The sequence below is a fragment of the Amphiura filiformis genome, chromosome 20 (assembly GCF_039555335.1).
Source record: "Amphiura filiformis chromosome 20, Afil_fr2py, whole genome shotgun sequence".
Classification (NCBI taxonomy): domain Eukaryota; kingdom Metazoa; phylum Echinodermata; class Ophiuroidea; order Amphilepidida; family Amphiuridae; genus Amphiura; species Amphiura filiformis.
Window position 1 is genome coordinate 28,799,938 of NC_092647.1, and position 21,598 is coordinate 28,821,535.

General features: G+C 36.9%; 1 protein-coding gene across 1 annotated transcript in view; it reads left to right on the forward strand.

Moving 5' to 3' along the window:
• The window catches only part of LOC140142503 (TGF-beta receptor type-2-like), a 33,867-nt gene that overhangs the window by 9,477 nt on the left and 2,792 nt on the right, over nucleotides 1–21,598 (forward strand). The window contains exons 2-5 of the mRNA XM_072164490.1: nucleotides 6,662–7,152; nucleotides 8,638–9,464; nucleotides 17,676–17,817; nucleotides 19,154–19,281. Of these exons, the coding sequence (XP_072020591.1) occupies nucleotides 6,813–7,152; nucleotides 8,638–9,464; nucleotides 17,676–17,817; nucleotides 19,154–19,281 (1,437 nt within the window). The 5' untranslated portion in view covers nucleotides 6,662–6,812. The remainder of the gene's footprint in view (nucleotides 1–6,661; nucleotides 7,153–8,637; nucleotides 9,465–17,675; nucleotides 17,818–19,153; nucleotides 19,282–21,598) is intronic.

Consider the following 21,598-nt stretch of genomic DNA (forward strand, 5'->3'; position numbering starts at 1 on the left):
GATACGTACGTTTGGAAATCGCAAGCTCTTTAATAGTTCGTTCAGAGACACCTGATGCTTGATTGTAGTTACGTGATTCACGAACTTTATATTACCGTTGGGAACTTTAATATGCTTGGGTATGCTAATGCTTGAATCAAACATGGTCGAATACTTAAGGGTAGGCTAGGTATTGTTGGTCGAAGTAGCCAAAAAAAATCCATTTTCATTAGCTAAATCAATATATTATTGAAAATAACACTTTGATGTTTTGCAATAGTTCATTCTACAAATCATGAAAACTTGCTTGATTTATTGTTGTTAATGAGTTATTTACGTTTTACAAAAGTGTTGTTTCAGGCCTTTTTACAGCATAACTCAAGAACCACTCAGGACCTACAATTCTTCATACTCGCTATAAAATGATCAATGCGAAATTTGCCAAAGCTCACTACCATTCGCAAGATGCCATGAACTACCAAATCGCAACAGTTTAAAATAGTTGCTAACCTTAATGTATCGACAGGGAGACCATTCCACCATTTAGCTCCAGCTACTTCAAAAGCCCACTTTGGATCACAATTACAGACCAATCCAGATTAAAACAGATTAACTTATGTAGGCTATGTAGCTTTATAATATTGAACTTATTTCATAACAAAATCACAATTTGCAAATAATTATCTACAGTAGCCATCTATGACCTAGATATTTATTTGAAGGCTCTACATGTAATCGGCACATGACCGTACCGATCACAAAGTTCGAAGACTTTTTTAATGACGTTTAGCAACTACAGTTTCTGTTATGATTTCAGTGACAGCCGTCCTGTTTTTTTACCTATAATTCTGTTTAAAATAAAACCCAAATGACATCCACCTTCCAGGTCACTCAGGACAACGTGCTAACTGCCTCCATTTCCGAAATGAATACTTGAAAAACATCCTGTATCTAATAGGCCATCAGATGAACTCGACAAAATGTACTTTGATTACCTTTGATGGTCCATACGGGTGGTATGGAAGATAATAGGCCTAACCAGCGACCTTTATTGGACCACCTCGAATTATTATGAGATATTGTTATTTTCTACACCGACGCGACGCTATAACTTCTTCCAGTACATACGTCAGTTAAATCAATTCAAAATCATTCGACTGTGACTGGTTTTCAATTGGCGTACGCGTAGAAGTAACAATTGACGTAAGAAATACGGAGGTATGATTATGCCTAGACCTATACACTGCAAAAACTCCGGTGTTAAAAGTAACACCGGTTGGAGTCAATAGAGGACTGCACCAGGAGTGGTATTTTTTTAACACTTTTGGCGTTATTGTTATACCTTCCAGGTGTCAAAATGACACCAAGAGTGTAAAAAAACACCACCACTGGGTGCGGTCTTCTATTGACTCCAACCGGTGTTACTTTTAACACCCGAGTTTTTGTAGTATACGTATGAAACTTGGATAGTGCTTCTGATGATATGGCTATTTATAATGCTTAACTCGTATTTTCTCCTACGCATGATTAAAATAGCTAGTAATTTTATCAGATTTTGAAAATTATACAAGATTATTTTAGCTTTACAACAACCGAATCTGCAAGAAAGTTTATGCACACATTATGACACGTACATTATGAAGTCCTAGATTTCTGTGGTATAAAAATCGTAACTTTTTTGGGTTTATCCTTTTAAAAAGAGAGCACGAAATACTAATAGGAATAGAGTTAGGGTTAGGGTTAGGGTAAGGGTTAGGGTTAGGGTAGGATTAGGGTTAGGATTAGAGTTGGGATTTGTTTGGTATTCTCTTACACGAAGGACTTACCTTTTTTGGCAGTAGGTTGTTAATGATGCTGTGCATCACGTAATGCTCCTTTAATTAGTAACGATGATATATTAAAAGGGTAATGGTGTCAATAATCGTTTACAGAATAAATAAATAATCCTTATATCACCCAAAATTCTGATGCATCTAGTATTAAATTGTAAAACGGCTAATTGTGCGGTTGTTTTGTCGCATGTCAAAGTCAAGTCGGGCAAATGATCTGACTGTTCAACTTCGCAGACAACTTTAACTATCTTTCTTTCTATCATATAAGTGTCTTCCAAAATCAATTTCGTTTGGTTTTCAAATTAGCAATATTGAAAGTTCAACGGCACAAAACTTGCTATAAATGAATTTCGAGGAAACCACACGGAGTGCTGGCAAATAGGCATGTACCTTCATTTGAAAAGGACCAAACAGGAAATGTGTGTATATAAGTTTTCAGTTGCTATAAACAATGTTTCATTTATGGTTTAAATATAAGCCATTCCGGATCGATTGGAAAGCTGGAACTTTACTTACCCAACAGAACGTCCATTCTTCTGCGTTTGTTTGTGTTTTTTATTTTTTTTATTATTATTATTGGGGGCTTTTATGAAATAATAAACATGAAAAGGAATATCTTTAGTTGAGATTTAATAGTCTTTTGTATAGACGAATAATAATTTCGATATGCAAGATTTAGCCAAAAAAAAATCTTACCAATATCTTGTAGGCAATTGGGAAAGTTTAGTTATCACTGATTATTATCCAGAAAATTTTCCAATCTTATATAAGTCACATAAATGTAGACTTTCAAACATACTGCCCGAATAATATGAAAATGACAAATGACACAGGAACAAACAAAAAGAGTGTCGTTTCTGGATGTTCTATTTGGTTATATGCCACAGAATGTATACCAACCACCTTCTGGAAGTCTCACCCCCACTATCATGTTCTATTTAAAACCAAAGGCTCTCCTCTATCCACACTGCCCAAACAGTGTTTAGAAATTAAACACTTTTCTAAACACAATTTTGCCTTCACTTTGTCAATACGTTTGGAAGCTAAACATCATGTGTCAAATTTCTGAACATTCTAAACATCTGACATGGATATTCTAAACATAAAATTTCTAAACACATTCTTGCCTTCACTTTCTAAACACTGTTTTTGCAGTGCAGTGTTTTTAAAACACGTATCAACATACCCCATTAAACATTTAAAAAATACATTTCTTGCAACATGTGAAAATAGTGATTTTACATCACAATAGGTCAAAAAGAGTCTAGTCGTAGACAGCCCGGAGAAATAATATTCTCAATTTTGTTCTAAAATATGATGCAGGCAGTCACTTCTACACTGGAAGTTACTATAGACATCGGAAATAAGCAAAGCACGCGTAGTGCAAAAACTTTGACGTCACTTTGTTAGGACTGTGACGCATATTCAAGGGCTATATTTTTTCTTTCTTTAAAAAATAATTTCTGTATAAATATTTTGTTATTGTTATAATACCGGTTGATACAACCACTTTTGTTTACATTTTCCAGATATGATTTATTCAACTCTAATAATAGCACTTCAGTTAACTGTCTTTAAATGCGTGCTTTAACAACTAGAGGTTGTGATTTTTAACATATCAGTTCGGGGGCACTGCTAATTCAAAGACGTCTCTGATATCAAATACTCTTGAAGCGTCATGTCACATAACAGTATCATATTTCAGAGACGTCTCATAAATCACATACTCCCTAGTTTCAAAACCCAGTCGCAAACGATATAAGTAATTTTGATGAACGTGCCAGCGCAGTGAGAATAATTTTGTGTATAGGCCTTGTCAGGGTTGTAGCTAGCCCAAGTTGAGCATGTTGAGTGCCTGCTAATTTTACTATCCAATTCATGAATTGGATAGTAAAATTGGGATTTTTTTTACTTCAAAACATTTGATTTTGGCCATTGCAATCTAAGTGTGTTCTGGGACCATTTGTCAGAATTTGCACAGATAGATATAATTTTTGCACAGGTAGATATTTTCTAAACATATGAAAGCTTATTCTAATACACTCAGCTTTGTTCCGATGTGCTGCATCGGGCGCCGAGCTGTCAACAAAGCTCGACGTATGTGATATCACAGACCCCCGTATGTGAAATCACTGACCCGCCTTTGAAATCAGAGACGTCCGGTTATTACGAGTGCCCCCGAACTGATATAGGTTCACTATATAAACAAGTACAAATGCTGCATGCATACATATACTTTTTTAGTTATGAAATTGCGTATGAATATATTCGCTGTAGAAGTTATGTAATAATTGGATTAACTACCATAGCAATAGATGAATACAATTTTGACTATATCGCCCTGCACTACAAGCAAGTTGCACTCATCACCTGTGTATATCTGCAACCATAGATTTAATACAATACCACTCTTTTCAAAGATTCCAATCTTACAGGTGCGAATGTTTAGCATTTCTTTGACATCTATGGTTTAATGCATAGATACCGCGTGAACGTAATAGTGCAGGGCGATCTATTCAAAAAATTGTATTCATCTATTGCTATGGTAATTAATCCTGTTACATCGTCACATCGACGGCGAATAACTATACCTTATATGCAGATTTGTGATTAATTTATTCTGTTCAACCAGAAAACTCATTTTGTTTGGTTATATGGAATCACAGACGTTGTGACCAAAACCTTTGGTCTTAAGCTGCGTGGATGACCTAGACCAGGGGCGGCGCGAGGGTATTTTGATAGGGGGGGGGGCAAACCAATTTAGGAAATTTGTTATGCAGCGCGATAGCGCTGCCCGTCGCGCTTGCGCGACGCAGGGGGGTGTCTGAGGGGGGATGTGCCCCCCTCAGAATTGGGAAAATTTTCAAAATGAAAGCACAAATGAAGCCATTTGATGCACCATTTTCACCCCTTTTTTAGGGTTATTTATTTATTTTCTAATCGCATATTTTTATGGATTTCATTCACGGGCCCGACTTTCAGCCCGCTGGTTTTAGGCAAATCCAGCACCTTTTGGCAACAGAATAAGTTCATGGTACAAATGTGCGAGAAGTGAAATATGGTGGAAATGTAAAATAAAGTCGCGCGAAGCGCGAAAAAATTGGCACTTTTTAGTCTAAAATGGCCAAATATGAGGTTACTTTAGTCAGAAACCAGGAGCGTTGGAAGGTGCCCCCTATGATCACTAAAAGCCGAAAAGGTCCACTTTGCGAGCGAAGCGAGAAAAAAATGCTTTTTCAGTCAGAAAAGGACAAAAATTGCCCATTCGCGAGTGTAGCGAGCGAAAAATTAGGTTCTTTATGCTTTCTTGGTCAAAATTTTAGGAAAAGGTCCAAAACAGGGCCATCATTTCAAAATCAGCCCCCAATAAATCCTGGCTACGCCCCTGGCCGGCCGTAATGAAGCCAATTGCTTATATTTACGCTCGTATATTCGTGCATAATGTTTACACTATTTCTGATACAATGTGATGAAACTCCGTAAAAGTTGTGTAATATCGGACTGAAAGTAAACTTATTTAAAATGATTAATTGCTGCATGACACAGACTTGCATGTGTTGCCGCGCCAGGAAAATGACGTAGCCAGGATTTTTCCAAAGTTGTTGGGAGAAAAGGCAAGAGAGAGGCCAAGCGACATTTATGGGGGAAAATTTGCCGAAAATGGGCCCAAAATATAAAAATCAACAACTTTAAAACCGCGTAGGTCAGCATTCCACAAGGGGCAAGATCCGAAGGGGGGAGTTTCCTCCTTTTAACCATGGCCAGGGAGCCGGGAATTTCTCCTTTTCTTCTTCTCCTCCTCTCTTTCTCTCCCTCCTTTTCTCTCTCCTTCTTCTCTTTCTCTTTTTCCTTTCGTTTACCTCTTTTTTGACAATTATAGGGGGGGGCAATTGCCCCCCTTGCCCCCCCTGTGGCGCCGCCCCTGACCTAGACTCATCCCCGAAACTTCCTCGCGTGTGATCTAGGTCATCCACCCAGCTGACGACCATAGCTTTTGGTCGCAACGTTGGTGATTCCATCTAGCCAAAAAAGCGAGTTTTTTTGGATGACCAGATTAAATTAATTACTATTTGATCCTGTCCCAGATGATTGAGAGTATGCACAGCTTTATGCAGATTTGTTCATGTACCTCGCGGAAATATACTCGGAACCATACTCAGGCAAATTGCCAAAGCCTGGATGATAATATGTCAGCATGAATAAGGGAAATCTTATCGTAAGGCCAAGAAAAAAATTGTTTGATTGCCCTCAAGTGAATTTTAACAATTGGGTCGGTCGGTCGGGATTTTTTTAAATTAGTAGCAAACTCTACTGTTTGTATTGATTAAGGCTCAAAATATGAAAAATTAGACAATTTTGGTGTCAAAATGAATCAACTAACATTACAAAACAACTAAAATGTTGAACACAAGCTCTAAAATACATTTTTTACATCTTCAGAATGCAAAAATTTGAATAGAAAAAGAAAACATTTTCAGGAATTTCCAAAATTAGGGTCGATATTCTTTTGTACAGTAAATAGAAAAATTGTTCTTATTGTTTTGGTCTAATGGTTTTCCCAAGGCTTAGGCTAAATAACTCAGCAAAGATTATGTAAATCAGAACCTTATTTGTCATGTAGGGAGCAAACTTGGAAAATAAGGGTTCTCTATTATGTTCAAACCCCAAAAAAGTTTCCTGATAGAACCAAAAGGGGTGCTAAAGACCATATAGAGAACCTTTAATGAAGAACCACTAAAGGTTCTCACTGGAGGACAGGGTAAGAAAACTTAAGAACCCTTTTAGAGTGTTATTGCTTCTAAATGGTCGATTAATTTGTAAAAATTAAATCCTTTTCTCTTTTTTTTCAGTCATATTGTCATCGTCATGGAGAACGTCGGCGAAGGAGTGCTACACATGTGAACTAGCAACATTAGAATGCGACCCAGATCTTAATATATGCACTAGTGATTGCAATACAAAATCCAAATGTGACTCGAAGAAAGCTTCTGTTTAATTGCAATGGTCTCAAACGAAACGACCATTCAGCAAGCAAACTTCCAGTGTTTTCCAAATGAGGTGTCACTGGGACCTATTGTGGAGGTCACAGATCATTATTGTGGGGTCATAGGTGAAGACTATTCCTTTTATTCTTCATCATATGAAATGCTTTATACTTGTATGTGCAGTGGAGATAGCTGTAATGGTGCAATATATCTACCAGAATCGAACCCACCACCTAAAGGCAAAGAAGGTGGGGAGAATGACACTGATAAAGGTGAGGGTTCGGGGGCTGTAATAACACCGGTACCAACCAAAAACGAACAACCGAAATCGAACAACACACCTCAGCCAAACAAAGGTGAGACTTAAACCCGGGCTTAAACCCCCCTTTCAAGACAAGTGAAGTGCAGATAATATACTAATAGTTTGTCAACGTGGGTATCAAAGTTCGGCTAAAAGTTAAAACTGTTACAAAGTGTTCCACAGTAGGGCTATCAATTAAACAAGCCAGTTATTCGAAATCCATAAATCCCCTATGGAAAACATGACCACACTGGGAGTCGGGATTTTAAATCGAGTCAGCCAATCAGGTGTCCCAATTTGAAATCCATACTGTGCGAGATTAAGGTTACGTCTTCCATGGGGTGTATGGATTTCAACTGGAATAGCCCAATTTGGGTTAACAATGAGGAGGTGTAAATTATATTCACGGAACCATATTACGTCATGGCGTAATTTATTCACCTTCTAGCTCTTATATAGCAAGTTTTGAATGGATTTGGCCAATAGGAGTTAGTAGTAAGAGTAGTCTGTAGAGACATGATTGTATCGATTAATTTCTCATGAATAATTAATGAGGATGTTCGATTTTTTTTCGACGTTATGTTATTGATTAATTTACGAGGACGTTCGAAATTAATTTTGTAGACATGATTACATCGATTAATTTCTCATGAATAATTAATGAGGACGTTCGATTTTTTTCGACGTTATGTCATCGATTAATTTACGAGGACGTAAGGATTATATCGATTAATTTCTCATGAATAATTGATGAGGACGTTCAGCGTCGGAATTTCAGACGTTCAACGTCCGAATTTCCAACGTTCATCAGCTCGTGACGTTCGACTTTTGGGACGGTCAGCTCGTCGCGTTCGATTTGGGGGCGTTCCAACTTCTGGTATGAAAGCTATGGTATCAATCATGTCTCTACAGACGACTCTTACTACCACTACTGGAATTTCAATATATGTTGGAAAACCCATCTTTATACGAAGTGGAATAGTTGAATCGAGTCAATTTGAACATTATCGTAATTGACTTTCGAAGCTGTTTGTTTTAGGAATCAAAATAATCATTATTATGTCATAACATAATATTATAGGCTATCAACCACCACTTTTGCACTCTTGCCCTTTGTTTTCGATGACAATAAGGAAATACACGTATACCATTAAGTAAATAGCATGTTTACTCTTCTGTTACTTGTATAGCAAGTAAGAAATTATTACCTCAAGTCTTGGAGCATGGGATAATTTTAACTTGTACGTTGATGCTGTATTTTAGTGTCTATCGTCTTCCTATACTCTAAATCATTGTGCTTGTTTTTGTTGAGTATGCTTGTGTGAGATTCTGCTATGTGTGACCGCATCAGTGCTTATTGTATAAAAGGTGATACGTTTTGCGCGAAGTCTGAAGGGTAAAGCAAGTGGAAAACTATCAATCATAAAGATAAAACATCATATTACATTATTTCTTATTCAAATTTTAACATTTCTTTTCTTTTTTTTTTTTTTTTATTGCATTGATTTGTTTTATTTCTAAACATACAAACTTTTAATAGGCGCAGGTAGTGACCATCAAACTGGTGCAACAACAGGGACAAAGATCGCCATTTTTGTGTTAGCATCCGCCATCCCAGCTCTTATACTCAGTATCATCATGTTTGTCATTGGCTACTTGTATATGACGCGGTGTAGGAAACACAAAACATGCTTTGACTCTAAAGATCACATACCAACTAGTCACACAGAGAGCACAAGTATTGATCTTACTTCAGATAGTGATACAAAGATCATTGGAGAAGACAGTCCTTCCGACTCTCCTATTAACTTACAAACCAACTGCTTGCCTTTGACTCTGGATAATGTAATTGGAAGAGGACGCTTTGGCGCTGTGTGGAAGGCCCATCACAAACATGGTGACGGTAAAACGCATCTGGCAGTTAAGGTGTTCCAAGATTTTGATTCAGCTTCGTGGAATGTTGAGAAAGAACTGTTCACAGATGAATCCGTAACACTTCACCATGACAATGTAATAGAGTTCATTGCTGCAGAAGTAAGAAGAGTTGGTTACGATCAACAAAACAAGCAGTTCTGGTTGGTTACCAAATATTATCCAAAGGGTTCTCTGCAAGATTACCTGACAGCCCGCACAACCACATGGCACGAACTTTGCCGATTGAGCGGTTCAGCCGCCCGTGGATTGGCGCATCTTCATGCAGATGTTTACGGCTCACATGGTCTTCATAAGATCCCTGTAGCACATCGAGATCTTAAGAGTTCAAATGTTCTTGTGAAAGATAACGGAGAGTGTGTGATTGCAGATTTTGGTTTGGCTATCAAGTTAGATCCAAGAGTTTCGACAGACACACTTGCAAACAGTGGACAGGTAGGACAATTATTGCAATATTCCAGTTGAAATCCACACACTCCTATGGAAGACACGATCTTAATCTTCCACACAGGGAGAGTAAATTTCAAATTGGGTTACCCAAACGGGTGGATCCATGTGAAATCTATACCCCCCTGTGTGGGAAATTAAGGTCATGTCTTCTATAGAGGATGTTTGGATTTCAACTGGAATAGCCCATTGTTTTTAATAATAAACTGTGAATGAAAGTAAGGAAGATAGTTCGATCAACAACCTCATCCTCACTTTTCTCCACCAAAAAACGGAGAGTTTGGTATCATGAAAAGCCCCCTTTTCTCAGAGACTATGTAAAAGATTAGGGCTGCAAGAACTTTTTACTTTTCTTCTGAACAAAATGTGTCAAATCACAAGGGGTTTAAAGGCTTAATGTACGATTTCCTTCAAATTTGAAATTTGTCATTATATACTCAAAATGCTGAAATAATACTAGTAATAATTATCGGGAATGGTTTCTGTCCATTTTGAGCTGAAATAACGAGGTAATGTGAAAGAAACACTGCTTGTTATTTTGGCCGCTTAACACGCAGTTCTATGGGAGGACATAAAGTCATAATTTCTTGAATTATGACTTATGTCGAACTTTGCTCTGTTTACCTACAAACACAACAAATTTGGCTGATTCCATTTAGGTGCAAGTTGTGACATGTGTAAACATTACAAATATGCTACAAAATCAGGTTTGAAAAAAATTAACCAAATTCATATTATAAGATCGTACATTATGACTTTAAATACCGCTATTCCAATGTGCTTCCATCAACCAACATGACATGACTAATGAGGACCACGATGAAAATAGCTCACGGCGAAATTGGACTATCATCCTATTTAGCTCACAAACCATGTGTATTCTCTAAAAATTTACTCTTTGTGGATTGCCTGCAGTGATCACTTCAGCAAAGCGTGAAAAGTCACTGAATCACTAGTAAATTTCACTCTTAAAGAGTAAAAATGCACTAGTAAAAGTTTATAATTTCACTCTTTGCTGGAGTGACCACTAGATACACAATCTAAAAAGAGTGAATTTCGAATATCATTATTTCCCGCATTCTTTTACATTTAAAGAGTACCAATATAATATTATCCATACTCTTACAAATCTATTCTTTAGCCGGCAATATAGGTATTATCATGGTATAGTGGATTGGGGTGGTAGTGATTATCGGACCTCTGGAGTACACAGATAACAATTTATATTATTAATCTTGTAAGGTTCTTAACACAGATCACAGTTTACAATCACGTTTTTTTATGATAATTTTACATGTTTTCTGTTCCCTCGCGAACCACATTAGTTCTAGAAAAAAAGTCGTTATAACCACACATCCGCTCACAGCGAGTTCTCACACTTAATTCAAATTTAATTATCAAATTAAATTAATAAAATTAACAACGGTTGAAACAAGCATAACATGGAACATAAAAAGAAACCATAACCTACGAAGAACTTCCAAATTGATCGTACAATTAACTTGTCTCATCCGATTGGGAAAGTTTTGGATATTTTAATATTTATAGTCATTCAATCAGATAATGAAAGTTAATAATACGATCAATTTGAGATTTGGCAACAACTGCTCCCGCAACAGAATAATAACCACGCTTTTTCAGCTGATGTCCAAATCAGACACGCCCCTGGAATTACCTGATGGTTGAAATAGGTGATCTTTACTTACTATATAGCTTTCACAGTACTTTCACAGTACTATTATGGCAACTTGCATGATTCTCAAGTAAAAACAGCTTAACCACATTTCTGACCGAGTTTCACGATGGGGCGTGACACTAGTGGGCGTGAGGAATATTGCACAGCATGCTGAGCGAATAACAACATTTAGTATTTTTCTGTGAAAGTGTCACACCTTCACGATATATTCTATAACAAATCAATTCGCACGAATGATACGGCTCGCCAAATTATTTTGGAGAATCTCCAATTTGATGAGAGTTAAAGAATTCATGATAATTTTTAGTGGATCACTGAATATTATAAGACAGTGGACATTAATTATTCTATTGTATTTGTGACTGGTGAACTGTCGACATTTGCCTCAATGAATTCCAGCAATATACCCCGGCAATATGCCCAAATAGTTTGGCGGTTTTCCAATTACTATCATAAGAAGTTTGAAACAAACGTTTAGTCAGACAATGTACGTTTGAACTACAATGAATGCATTATTGTTTGGCGCAGATTCTTATGATTTAATTTGACATAACGCAGGTTTCGATATATATCAAACAATGAGTTACATACATTATGTCAAATTCTATGAAAAAATCTTTCAAGGAATCGGATAGCAACGTTTGCACAATCTTTTTTGTGGGACCTGAGAGCATATGAGGCACACCAAATTGCGCCCTAATACGATGATTGTCCTTTTGATATCGCATAGTTTTGATATTTTGAAATTCGCGATATAATCCAAATTTATGGCAACTTATTAAAAATTGATATTCTTTTACATTTATGATATTTAACAGTCCTCGAGGTAAACTTAATAAATCTAATGATATGTACTTAAATTGTGTATGTAGCTGAGAGGCAACGCCGTCCATCATTTTAAAAATTATAGGTATTTTGGGGAAAAATTTCATTAGATTTATAAAGTTAACTTCGAGGATTGTTAAATACAAAAATATCAATTCCTAATAATATTAAAAACAGGGAAAATATGACACAACATGATCAACATCCAATGGGGGAGTAACACAATACATATAAACAAAGTTTAATAATATGCCATAAAATTTGTATTTATACATCGCGAATTTAAAAAAAAATCAAAAATTTATTGGATATCAGAAGGACATTCCTCGTACTCAGAATGCAATTTGATGTGTCTGATCAGGGACATGAGAAAAACCTGGTCTGATGTGCTCTCGTTGTGCAAACGTTGCTATTCGATCTCTTGAGGTGATCGGCAAATATTGGCAAAAAAATATTGACATGTTTAGAAAGTACACTTGGATTCTCATGACTTCAGTTGGAATAAGAGCCAACACGAGACGATGTTTACTGAGATACCAATTACAGAATACGTTCACCATCATATGCTCCCGATTGAGCCAATTTGTTCCCATTGGGGTACTCGCTGTGTTTTGGGTCATTTGAAACTCACGGGGCGAGCTCAAAATATTTAGATCCACATTGATCTGCTGGTTGATTTACATTCAGATTATGGTACACATAACGCGACACGCGGTACCGCATTATTATATCGATGCGTTTCGCATCTCAATCTTACACCGCATTTGAAAACGCATAATAATTGAGTCTATGTGCAGTTGCTTTAAGGGAAGACCCTCATCAAAAACACCCATTAATAGTCATATTTCATTGTTACTCCAGGTAAAAGAGCAGACTTTTTTTCTTTCACATACTTTTTATTCTACAACTTGAAGTGAAGCATCTTGTTACCAGTGTACAGTTATTTTGTGAGAAAAATGCAAAATTTGTCACAAAATTTATCAGGGGGTGTAGTAACACCTTAATTTTGATCTTAAATCTCCGGTATAGCTCGCCCCAATATTCAAACTTATTTTTTGTGCCAAACAAACGAACTATCATGAAATACGTCTCAAACAATAATCGAAATCTTGTTGAAAATCACCCCATAGTGTGGGTCATACTTTTACTGTGATTTTTTCTAGATTGCGATCTTTGCTTCTTTTATTTGAAACTTGGTTGAACTCATAATCCGATGTCTGGGTCGATAAGGGGTACACGATCGTGATCATCAGTCGTAATTTGTACAATTGATTTCAGCATTGTGTTATCATATTTTCATTTACATTACTTGAGGCAGTGTTTTGATCTTTTGACACTATCTTAGTAGGGTATCTCTGAGGGTATCTTATGCAGGTAACAGGTGCGACGACGTCGGGAAAAATTTAAGCGTTTTTATTCCTATTTATTGTGGTGGCAGACATATAGTGTACCTGTTGTTTAGGAGTACACCGAAGAAGCCAGCACCTACTGTTATCAATAAAACAAATCAAGATTAGAAATTAGAAAGGTTACGTAGATAAGGTAGATGTACATACGAAAACACATTTTTGTTTATTTTTCTTCTTGTTGCCATGGTTATGATGCCTATTCCCTATACTTGATCTGTTTTGCCACAAATGAAAGAGCATAATCCTAATCCTTAACCCTAGAACTACTGAGCCATACTTTGTAACACGAACTACGAAGAGGGGGGGGGGGGGGTTGTATCGACCCTTAATTTTTAATATTATTATAAACGCCATATACCATTATATTTGGTATTAATGTATAGATATGGATCTCCTCTATTCAGTGATTCCAAAAAAGTCCAAACATTCCCCACATAATATCGCTATGACGTCATAATGTGAGGGCCCCCATTCAAATTTGGGAAATTCTGGCTATGTACAAAAGTATAGGCAAAATTGATTTTCGGCTAAAAATTCTACAAAAATGCGATTTTCACACAATTTTCTGCTAAATATAAAAGGAAATGACTATTTTCACCTAACTAACAAGTTAAAAGTCAGTTGCTCTTGAAATAATGTCACAAGAGCGAAATGAAAATCATTGGGGCCTCACCAACCCCCTCTATGGTCATCTTTGATTGTCAGTCCTACCCCGGGTAAGGTGCTGGGGTGAACATTTTATTACCAAAATGAGCGCAACGGATGTATCTACGATTAGCTTAGGGCGTTTGGGCGTAAACTAACAAGTATAAAGTCAGTAGCTCTTGAAATAATTTCACGAGAGCGAAAATGGAAATCATTGGGGCCTCACCAACCCCCTCTATGGTCATCTTTGATGGTCAGCCCTACCCCGGGTAAGGTGCTGGGGTGAAAATTTTATTACCAAAATGAGCGCAACGGATGTATCTACGATTAGCTTAGGGCGTTTGGGCGTAAACTAACAAGTATAAAGTCAGTAGCTCTTGAGATAATTTCACAAGAGCGAAAATGGAAATCATTGGGGCCTCACCAACCCCCTCTATGGTCATCTTTGATGGTCAGCCCTACCCCGGTAAGGTGCTGGGGTGAAAATTTTATTACCAAAATGAGCGCAACGGATATATCTACGATTAGTTTAGGTCGTTTGGGCGTAAACGCGTGTTTTTTATTTTCATGACGGATAAAAAAATATGGATTACAAAAAATAAAATACATAAGAAAATAGACATCACAAAACTTTAAAACTTTAGAACCAAGAAAATAGACATCACAAAAGTCTATTATGGTTGTAAGTTTTGAAGTTTTGTGATGTCTATTTTCTTATGTATTTTATTTTTTGTAATACTTAGTATGCTAGACCTTAGGTGTTTTCAGATTATGTAATAATTGTAGTAACTCAATTTTCAAAAATTTCATTTAGCATTTAGGACAGCATTGGAATAAATGTGGAAAGGGTGGATACTTCAGGAAGATATGTATATCCTGTATTGCAAATGAACTAACATGTCAATGTGATACCTGGGTCGGAGTTTATTATCTGAAAAAACAGAAAAAAAAAACCCAAAACAAATCATTTATAATCAAATCAACTGGACAAGCTATGTACACAAAATAATTAAAAAGAGGAATTGATTTAATGTAAACATTTTATGGGGTTGATCAAACTGACTAGATATATATTTTTGAAAGGCGGCAACTCTATCATGTTTATACAGTATAGGCAATGAAGGTTAATTATTCCACTTTTGTTTATTCGTTCTTGATCGCTGCTTCCTAATAGAACCAGTTATTGGGGATGGGCCTCTTATCTATTGTTCGAATTATCAGAAAATGTTGACCTCTATTACTATATATGAAAGTAAGATTTCAAAATGCACATCGAGATGTAGGCGTAAAGGAAAACAAACAAACCAAGGGAAAACAAATCCTGAACACTTGAAACTTTAATTTTGATAGCCTCATCACATGATATAGTGGACTTTTTCCGGTATCAATGTGACTGATACCTATCATCAGGTTCCAATTTGTCCGATTTTAAATGACCAATATGTCACATCTAAAGATATCACTAGTAAATTAAGGGGGTACTACACCCCTGTGGTAAATTTGTGACTATTTTTGTATTTTTCTCAAAAACTAAACACACACTGGTAACAAAAGTTATGTATATTATTGGGGCAAGGAATCCAATTACTACACTGAAATTTCAGTGACTCAAGACAAGCGGTTCAGTATATATGATAGGAAATGAGGTACATCCTAGCGGTACCTCATTTCTTATCATACGAACCGCTTGTCTTGGGTCACTGAAATTCCAGTGTAGTAATTGGATTCCTTGCCCCTATAATATACATAACTTTTGTTACCAGTGTGTTATTAGTTTGTGAGAAAAATGCAAAAATAGTCACAAATTTATCGAAGGGTGTAGTACCCCCTCAAAGGCAATGAAAAGGTTTATATTCTGGACATTGTGGATCCCACAGCATAGTATACAAATGCTCTTCCCATGACTCCTGTCATACACCATCTGATTAATTTGAGAATGGTGCCTTATTGTCACAGAATATGGTAAAGTTCAGCTCATGGGTGGTGGACCGGGCAACCTATTCCATTTGGCTTTCTTGAGACAATAGCATCCGTGTATAATACACGCGGGATCAAAGACGGTGTACATATATCTGCATCGCCGCATCGAGCTGAGATACACCGTCTTTGATCGCGCGTGTATCACACGCGGACGATACTGTCTCGAGAAAGCCAAATGAAATACAAGAGACCTTTTGTTTATAACAAGGTAATCATTGTTCAGCGAACAAGGTCAGTCATATATTCCTCAAAATAAATGTCCTAACTTAGCAAGATTACAGATCTGTGATCTGAAGCAACTGATGATGGGAAGCCATGCTCTTCTGCTGTCAGTGGACCTAATGCTATAATTATTCGTTGCAAAAAAAACAAAAGATAGGTACCTATCATTTTTCGTTTTATTTGTCAGATACCTTTGTCATGCAGATTCGGAATGAAAAATGCAGGAAATCAAGTCGGTGTGCTTTAAGTATTTAATGTTACGCACCCCAATCTCTGTAATCTTTTCCTCATGTTGAACATTTTCTTTAAGATCATTTTACAGAATTAGCTCCTTTGATATTAATATTTTTACAATACACTGCAAAACGTCGAACTCTGTTGGCGGAAATGTCTCACATGCAGCGTCTTGAAACAAGAGGGCGTCAACTCATTTATAAAGTAAATGTTAAGGATGTAGAAACACTATGAAATCAAATCACTGACATCTGAAATGAACACTGAACATGCTGAAAAAACGGTCTCTCTGTAATAACAACTAAAATAATCACTGAAACACTCACTGAAATTTGATCATTTCAGTGGGATTAGTGAGTTTCAGTGTGATTATTGAAATGACCTTGGACACTAATCACACTGAAACTCACTAATCCCACTGAAATGATCAAATTTCAGTGAGTGTTTCAGTGATTATTTTAGTTGTTATTACAGAGACCGTTTTTTTCAGCATGTTCAGTGTTCATTTCAGATGTCAGTGCTTTTTTCAGTGATTTGATGTAGGAAAGCACAAACTCAAATTATTATTAAAGGATTGTATAGGATTTTAGCTGCTTCTTTCTGTTTTAGGTCCTAAACGCAACGAGTTGAATTGATTTTCATTTATTTTCTTTGTGAGTAATGCAATTTCAAAACAGGTATTTATAATTACCTGTATTTAATATCACACAAAACGCAGCACAAAAGTGGCTATTCTACGGTCCATTAGTTTACGAGTATCTTTTCATGAAAGTGGGTGAACTTTGAGTGGAAAAATAATTAGTTAATCAATAGCCATTCGATCATCAGCAAAATAAACCGAAATTAATAAGCATAAGAATAACGCACAATAACCAACATGTATGCACACAGGCAAATAAAAGAGTTTATACCAATTCCCTGGGAAGAGCTGGGTTTTTTTTCTCCCAAAAAGAGATATTGCGGGGGATCGTGTCGCCAGTGTACTGCCACTTTCTTTCCAGATGCATTTTCAGTGATTGTGGTTTAGATATGACCCCTTCATCATAAAATTGATTAGGAAGGAGATTGACTTCTACCCTGTTCATAGAAACCAATAAAAGGAGAATTTGGTATTTGCTTGTTGAGAAGCACTCTAGAGGTGTAGATTTACACCAATCTAACTGCTATACCAATTATTTCATTCGATAGGTTGGAACACCAAGGTACATGTCTCCTGAAGCCTTAGAGAGTAAAGTGAATCTTCAAGATATCGAATCCTTCAAGCAGATGGATGTCTTCTCATTAGCTCTCGTTATCTGGGAGATTGCAACAAGATGTACACTGAATAGTGGTAAGGCACAGACCGAAAAACAAACTGTTTTTTTAAATATTAAATAATAATCAATTTGTATGATAAGACTCTTGTACATCCTTTGAATGTACAAGCATATTGGGGAGAAACAATTTTTTGTCCAGTCGTAATTGTTGGAAATCCAGACGTTTAAAGTGTCCAAAGGAAAAAAAATCCAGCAGAAAAATAGTTCTTAATCAGAAATTCGCAATTTGAGACCTCATTTTGGACATTTCCGTGATATTTTATTCATTAATTCCATTTTTAAGCCTTTTCAAGTAACATTGGCAACTGGAATTCCAGTCGTTTTCACAAAGCAAACGTGGAAATCCAGACATTTCTTTTATTGAAAAGTTACTATATGGGGTGTGCACTTATTTTCTGGAATAGCCCAATGTTGTTACAGATGGGTGTGTTTGAGGTCCAAGTGGAAAATCCTGCTAGAAGGTAAGAATTTACTTTGACTGAACACAGCATGACGAACGCCCGCTTATACTGCGCGACGCGAAAGTGACTCCAACTCACTCCAGATTGGTTTGATACTTTCGAAAATGCCTTTTGATTGGTTTGATCAGTATTTTCTCCCGCCCACATTTTGTCCTTGAAATGCAATCGCGTATGGCTGTGTTCATTCAAATGAAATTCTTGGTGATGTATTCAGGCTGAAGAGTTTATACCCTTCGCTTTTTTCCAGGTTTCTTCCAAAAGAGGTAAATATGCAAATTATATTTACACACGTTGACATGTCAGAGTATACAGACGACTTTATAATTAGATTGGTTCCCAGACACATGTGATAAAAAATCAGAATTATTGGTAATTGTTTACTGACTGTTTTATCCTTGATCAGGTGTAAACTACATCCGTGATTGAAACCAGCCAAGTCTGGAGTTTCACAAGCCTGAACTATTCCAGAGCTCTCAAAACTGCAAAATTGTGTACGTGACTCTACACGTACAAAATATATTTTTCAACCCTATAAGTTTGTGCATTTGGCGTTCGTTTTAAGGTTTTCCGATAAAAGATGCCAGTTGTAACTTCTTTCAAAGAAAGAAACAAAAGTCGCCCATGACATACTTTTACAAAAGATAACAATGGTATCTTAACTCAGGTCTTAAAATGGACGTCAAAAATGTAGATACGAACCTAGAACTTTGAGAATGATTTACAAATATCTGAAAACAAACGAGGATGAAATGTTGAGATTGGTGTAAATGTGTATGGACCAAGTGGAATTTCAACAATTCTTTAAGAACTCATTTTGCTTTCTTTCTCTTCAACCTTTTGAATAATGTCAGTTGAGTATCTGACAACAATGTCACTTTTTACGTTGCAGATTTACACGATTATTACCTACCATACGACGACTTAATCACAGGATATCCAACAGTGGAAGAAATGAAGACCATCGCGGTTGCGAGGGGACTGAGACCTACTATACCAGAGAACTGGACCAATTCTACGGTAAGTAAACGTTCAAGGGCCATTATATCGTCGTGATAACGTCATATGTGGCACTACGAATGAGCCGTAAAGTCGGCAAATTGTATTCTGAGATACAGTGTAAAATGTGCGTGAAGGTCGTATTCATAGGTACCTCAATTAGGCGCGACATGTTTCTCATTTGATAGCGTTTAAACCAATCAATTCACGCGTTAGATAGCGATGGTTTATGATATATCGTTATTCGTCTCTATGCCGAATGTATAACGAATACGACGTTTTTGAGTGCTGTTTTCTTCCGTTGCGACTAATGCTGCGTTATCTGTTCTCTGTGGCGATTTCTTGCCTCTGTGCACTGACACTATTAAACTAACTCCGATGTTTGGTATATAAAAACATTCCATTGAAAAAAAAAAAAAAATGTTATAACCATAGCTGAGCTGCACATGGTTTGCTTAACATTGGGTGATTATTACCCGGTATGTTAACATTGCAAATGATAAAGCTTTGTTTAAGATCTGTTTCTTTTACGACGATGTATCCATATAGCCCTGTACCGCAACGTGCTCCAACAATCAACATGCAACATGTTGAATTATTATGTACCATTAATTATAGAAAGGTTTGGCTACATCTATGCAGTTTCCACCTCGATACACCTGAGCACACAATTTCGTCCAAGAGCTTTGAAGCAAGCAGTCTACACAGTCTTTGTTTACACCGATTGAGTGCATAGCATCATAAGAGCTGTGTGAGGTTCTAGCTGGTGACTAGTGGAAAATAGGCATCTGTGATGTCATCCAATCAGAATATTTTTTATATCGAACGAAAGCTAACACGTCTCCCTAAAACGCATTTTTTCATTACGTCAACAGATAACGCAATTCAATGTTTACAGCAAGGCGAATGTGGCGAATCTGTTGAAAACGACCTATTCTATTCAAGCACAATTTTTGACCAAAATGTAGGTTTTAAAAGTCAAAACCTCAAGTGATCCTTACAACTTTTTTTAGATTTTATGTCATTAAATGAAAGAACACACTTATATTGTCTATACACTAGCTTCATTTCATTGTGCAATAACAAATTCTCTTTAGATTGCAAATCGGGTGCAAAAAGTTTCGAATGTTTTGTCATACGGTTGTAAATTCAATGAACAATGACTTTGCTTAAAGAGCGCTAACAAATTCATATATGGGCTTTTAAAGTAGTCAGGGGTTCAGGGACGACCGGTATTTCATCAATAAAGTGATAATTATGTTTTGATGACTAAGAGTTACTAAAGCCTCCAACGGTTTGAATACATCAAGACTTGTAAGAGTGAGGGCGGTCGTCTGCAATATCATGCAGCTGAACGGATACCTTGGCGGTTAGCCCTGCATATCCAGCCTCTTGTCACACTTTCACACTTTCACGATATCCGACGGGTACCTAACAAGCGCTACGAAGCGCGCCTCTTCACACCTTACGAAATGCTTACTAGCTTTGCGTTGCGTTCCGTTGGAGTTACTTAGGCTACTATTATTTCCTCTTACTTAATAAAAAGAAACGAAACAAGTTAGATTTAAAATTCTACCAAGGATCGACTGGGGTTCGAACCAGCAACCTATCGATCCATAGTCGAGGCACTACACCCTATGCTACAAAAAGTACAAGTGGTTGTGCTATAAAGCCGTCTATTTATTATACTTATTGTTTACGGAATAAAGCGCGCGCACACGGTATACTAGTACTAGTACTAGTATATTACCAATGAATAACCCTAACCCTAACCCTAACCCTAATCCAAACCCTAATCCTAGTCCTAATGCTATGCGCCGGGCAAAACAGGTACGCCGGGCAAAACAGGTACCTGATCGACGCTACTAAGCGAAACCCAAAACCCCTTTTGATTGCTACGAAGCGAGCTAAAATGTGACAACGGGGTGGCATATCAATCATTGTATTGAGATTTTTACAGAATGCAATGTAGTTACTAGTTATACTGTAGAGCGTCCTAATAATCTTACACTTTAACCTATGCACCGAGTGGGAAAAGTCGAAACGCATTTTCTTTCCATCATATACCCACCGTGGAACGGGCAAATGTATCATTTAGGATTTTTGTGTCGAATATAAATGTTGTATTCTTGTTCGTTCGGTATAATCTGCTCATTGTGGAGATTAAAGCGGCCGAACTACTAGATGTATATAATACAAAATAATGAGAGTACTTATCACATGTATCAGAGGCGTAGAAATAAAGCGGGTGGACAGGGTGAACGAAGTCCAGGGGCCCAAGGGTACAGGGGCGCCCAAGCCAAAGGGATAGTGAAAATAGGGATAGGGCTGATAAACA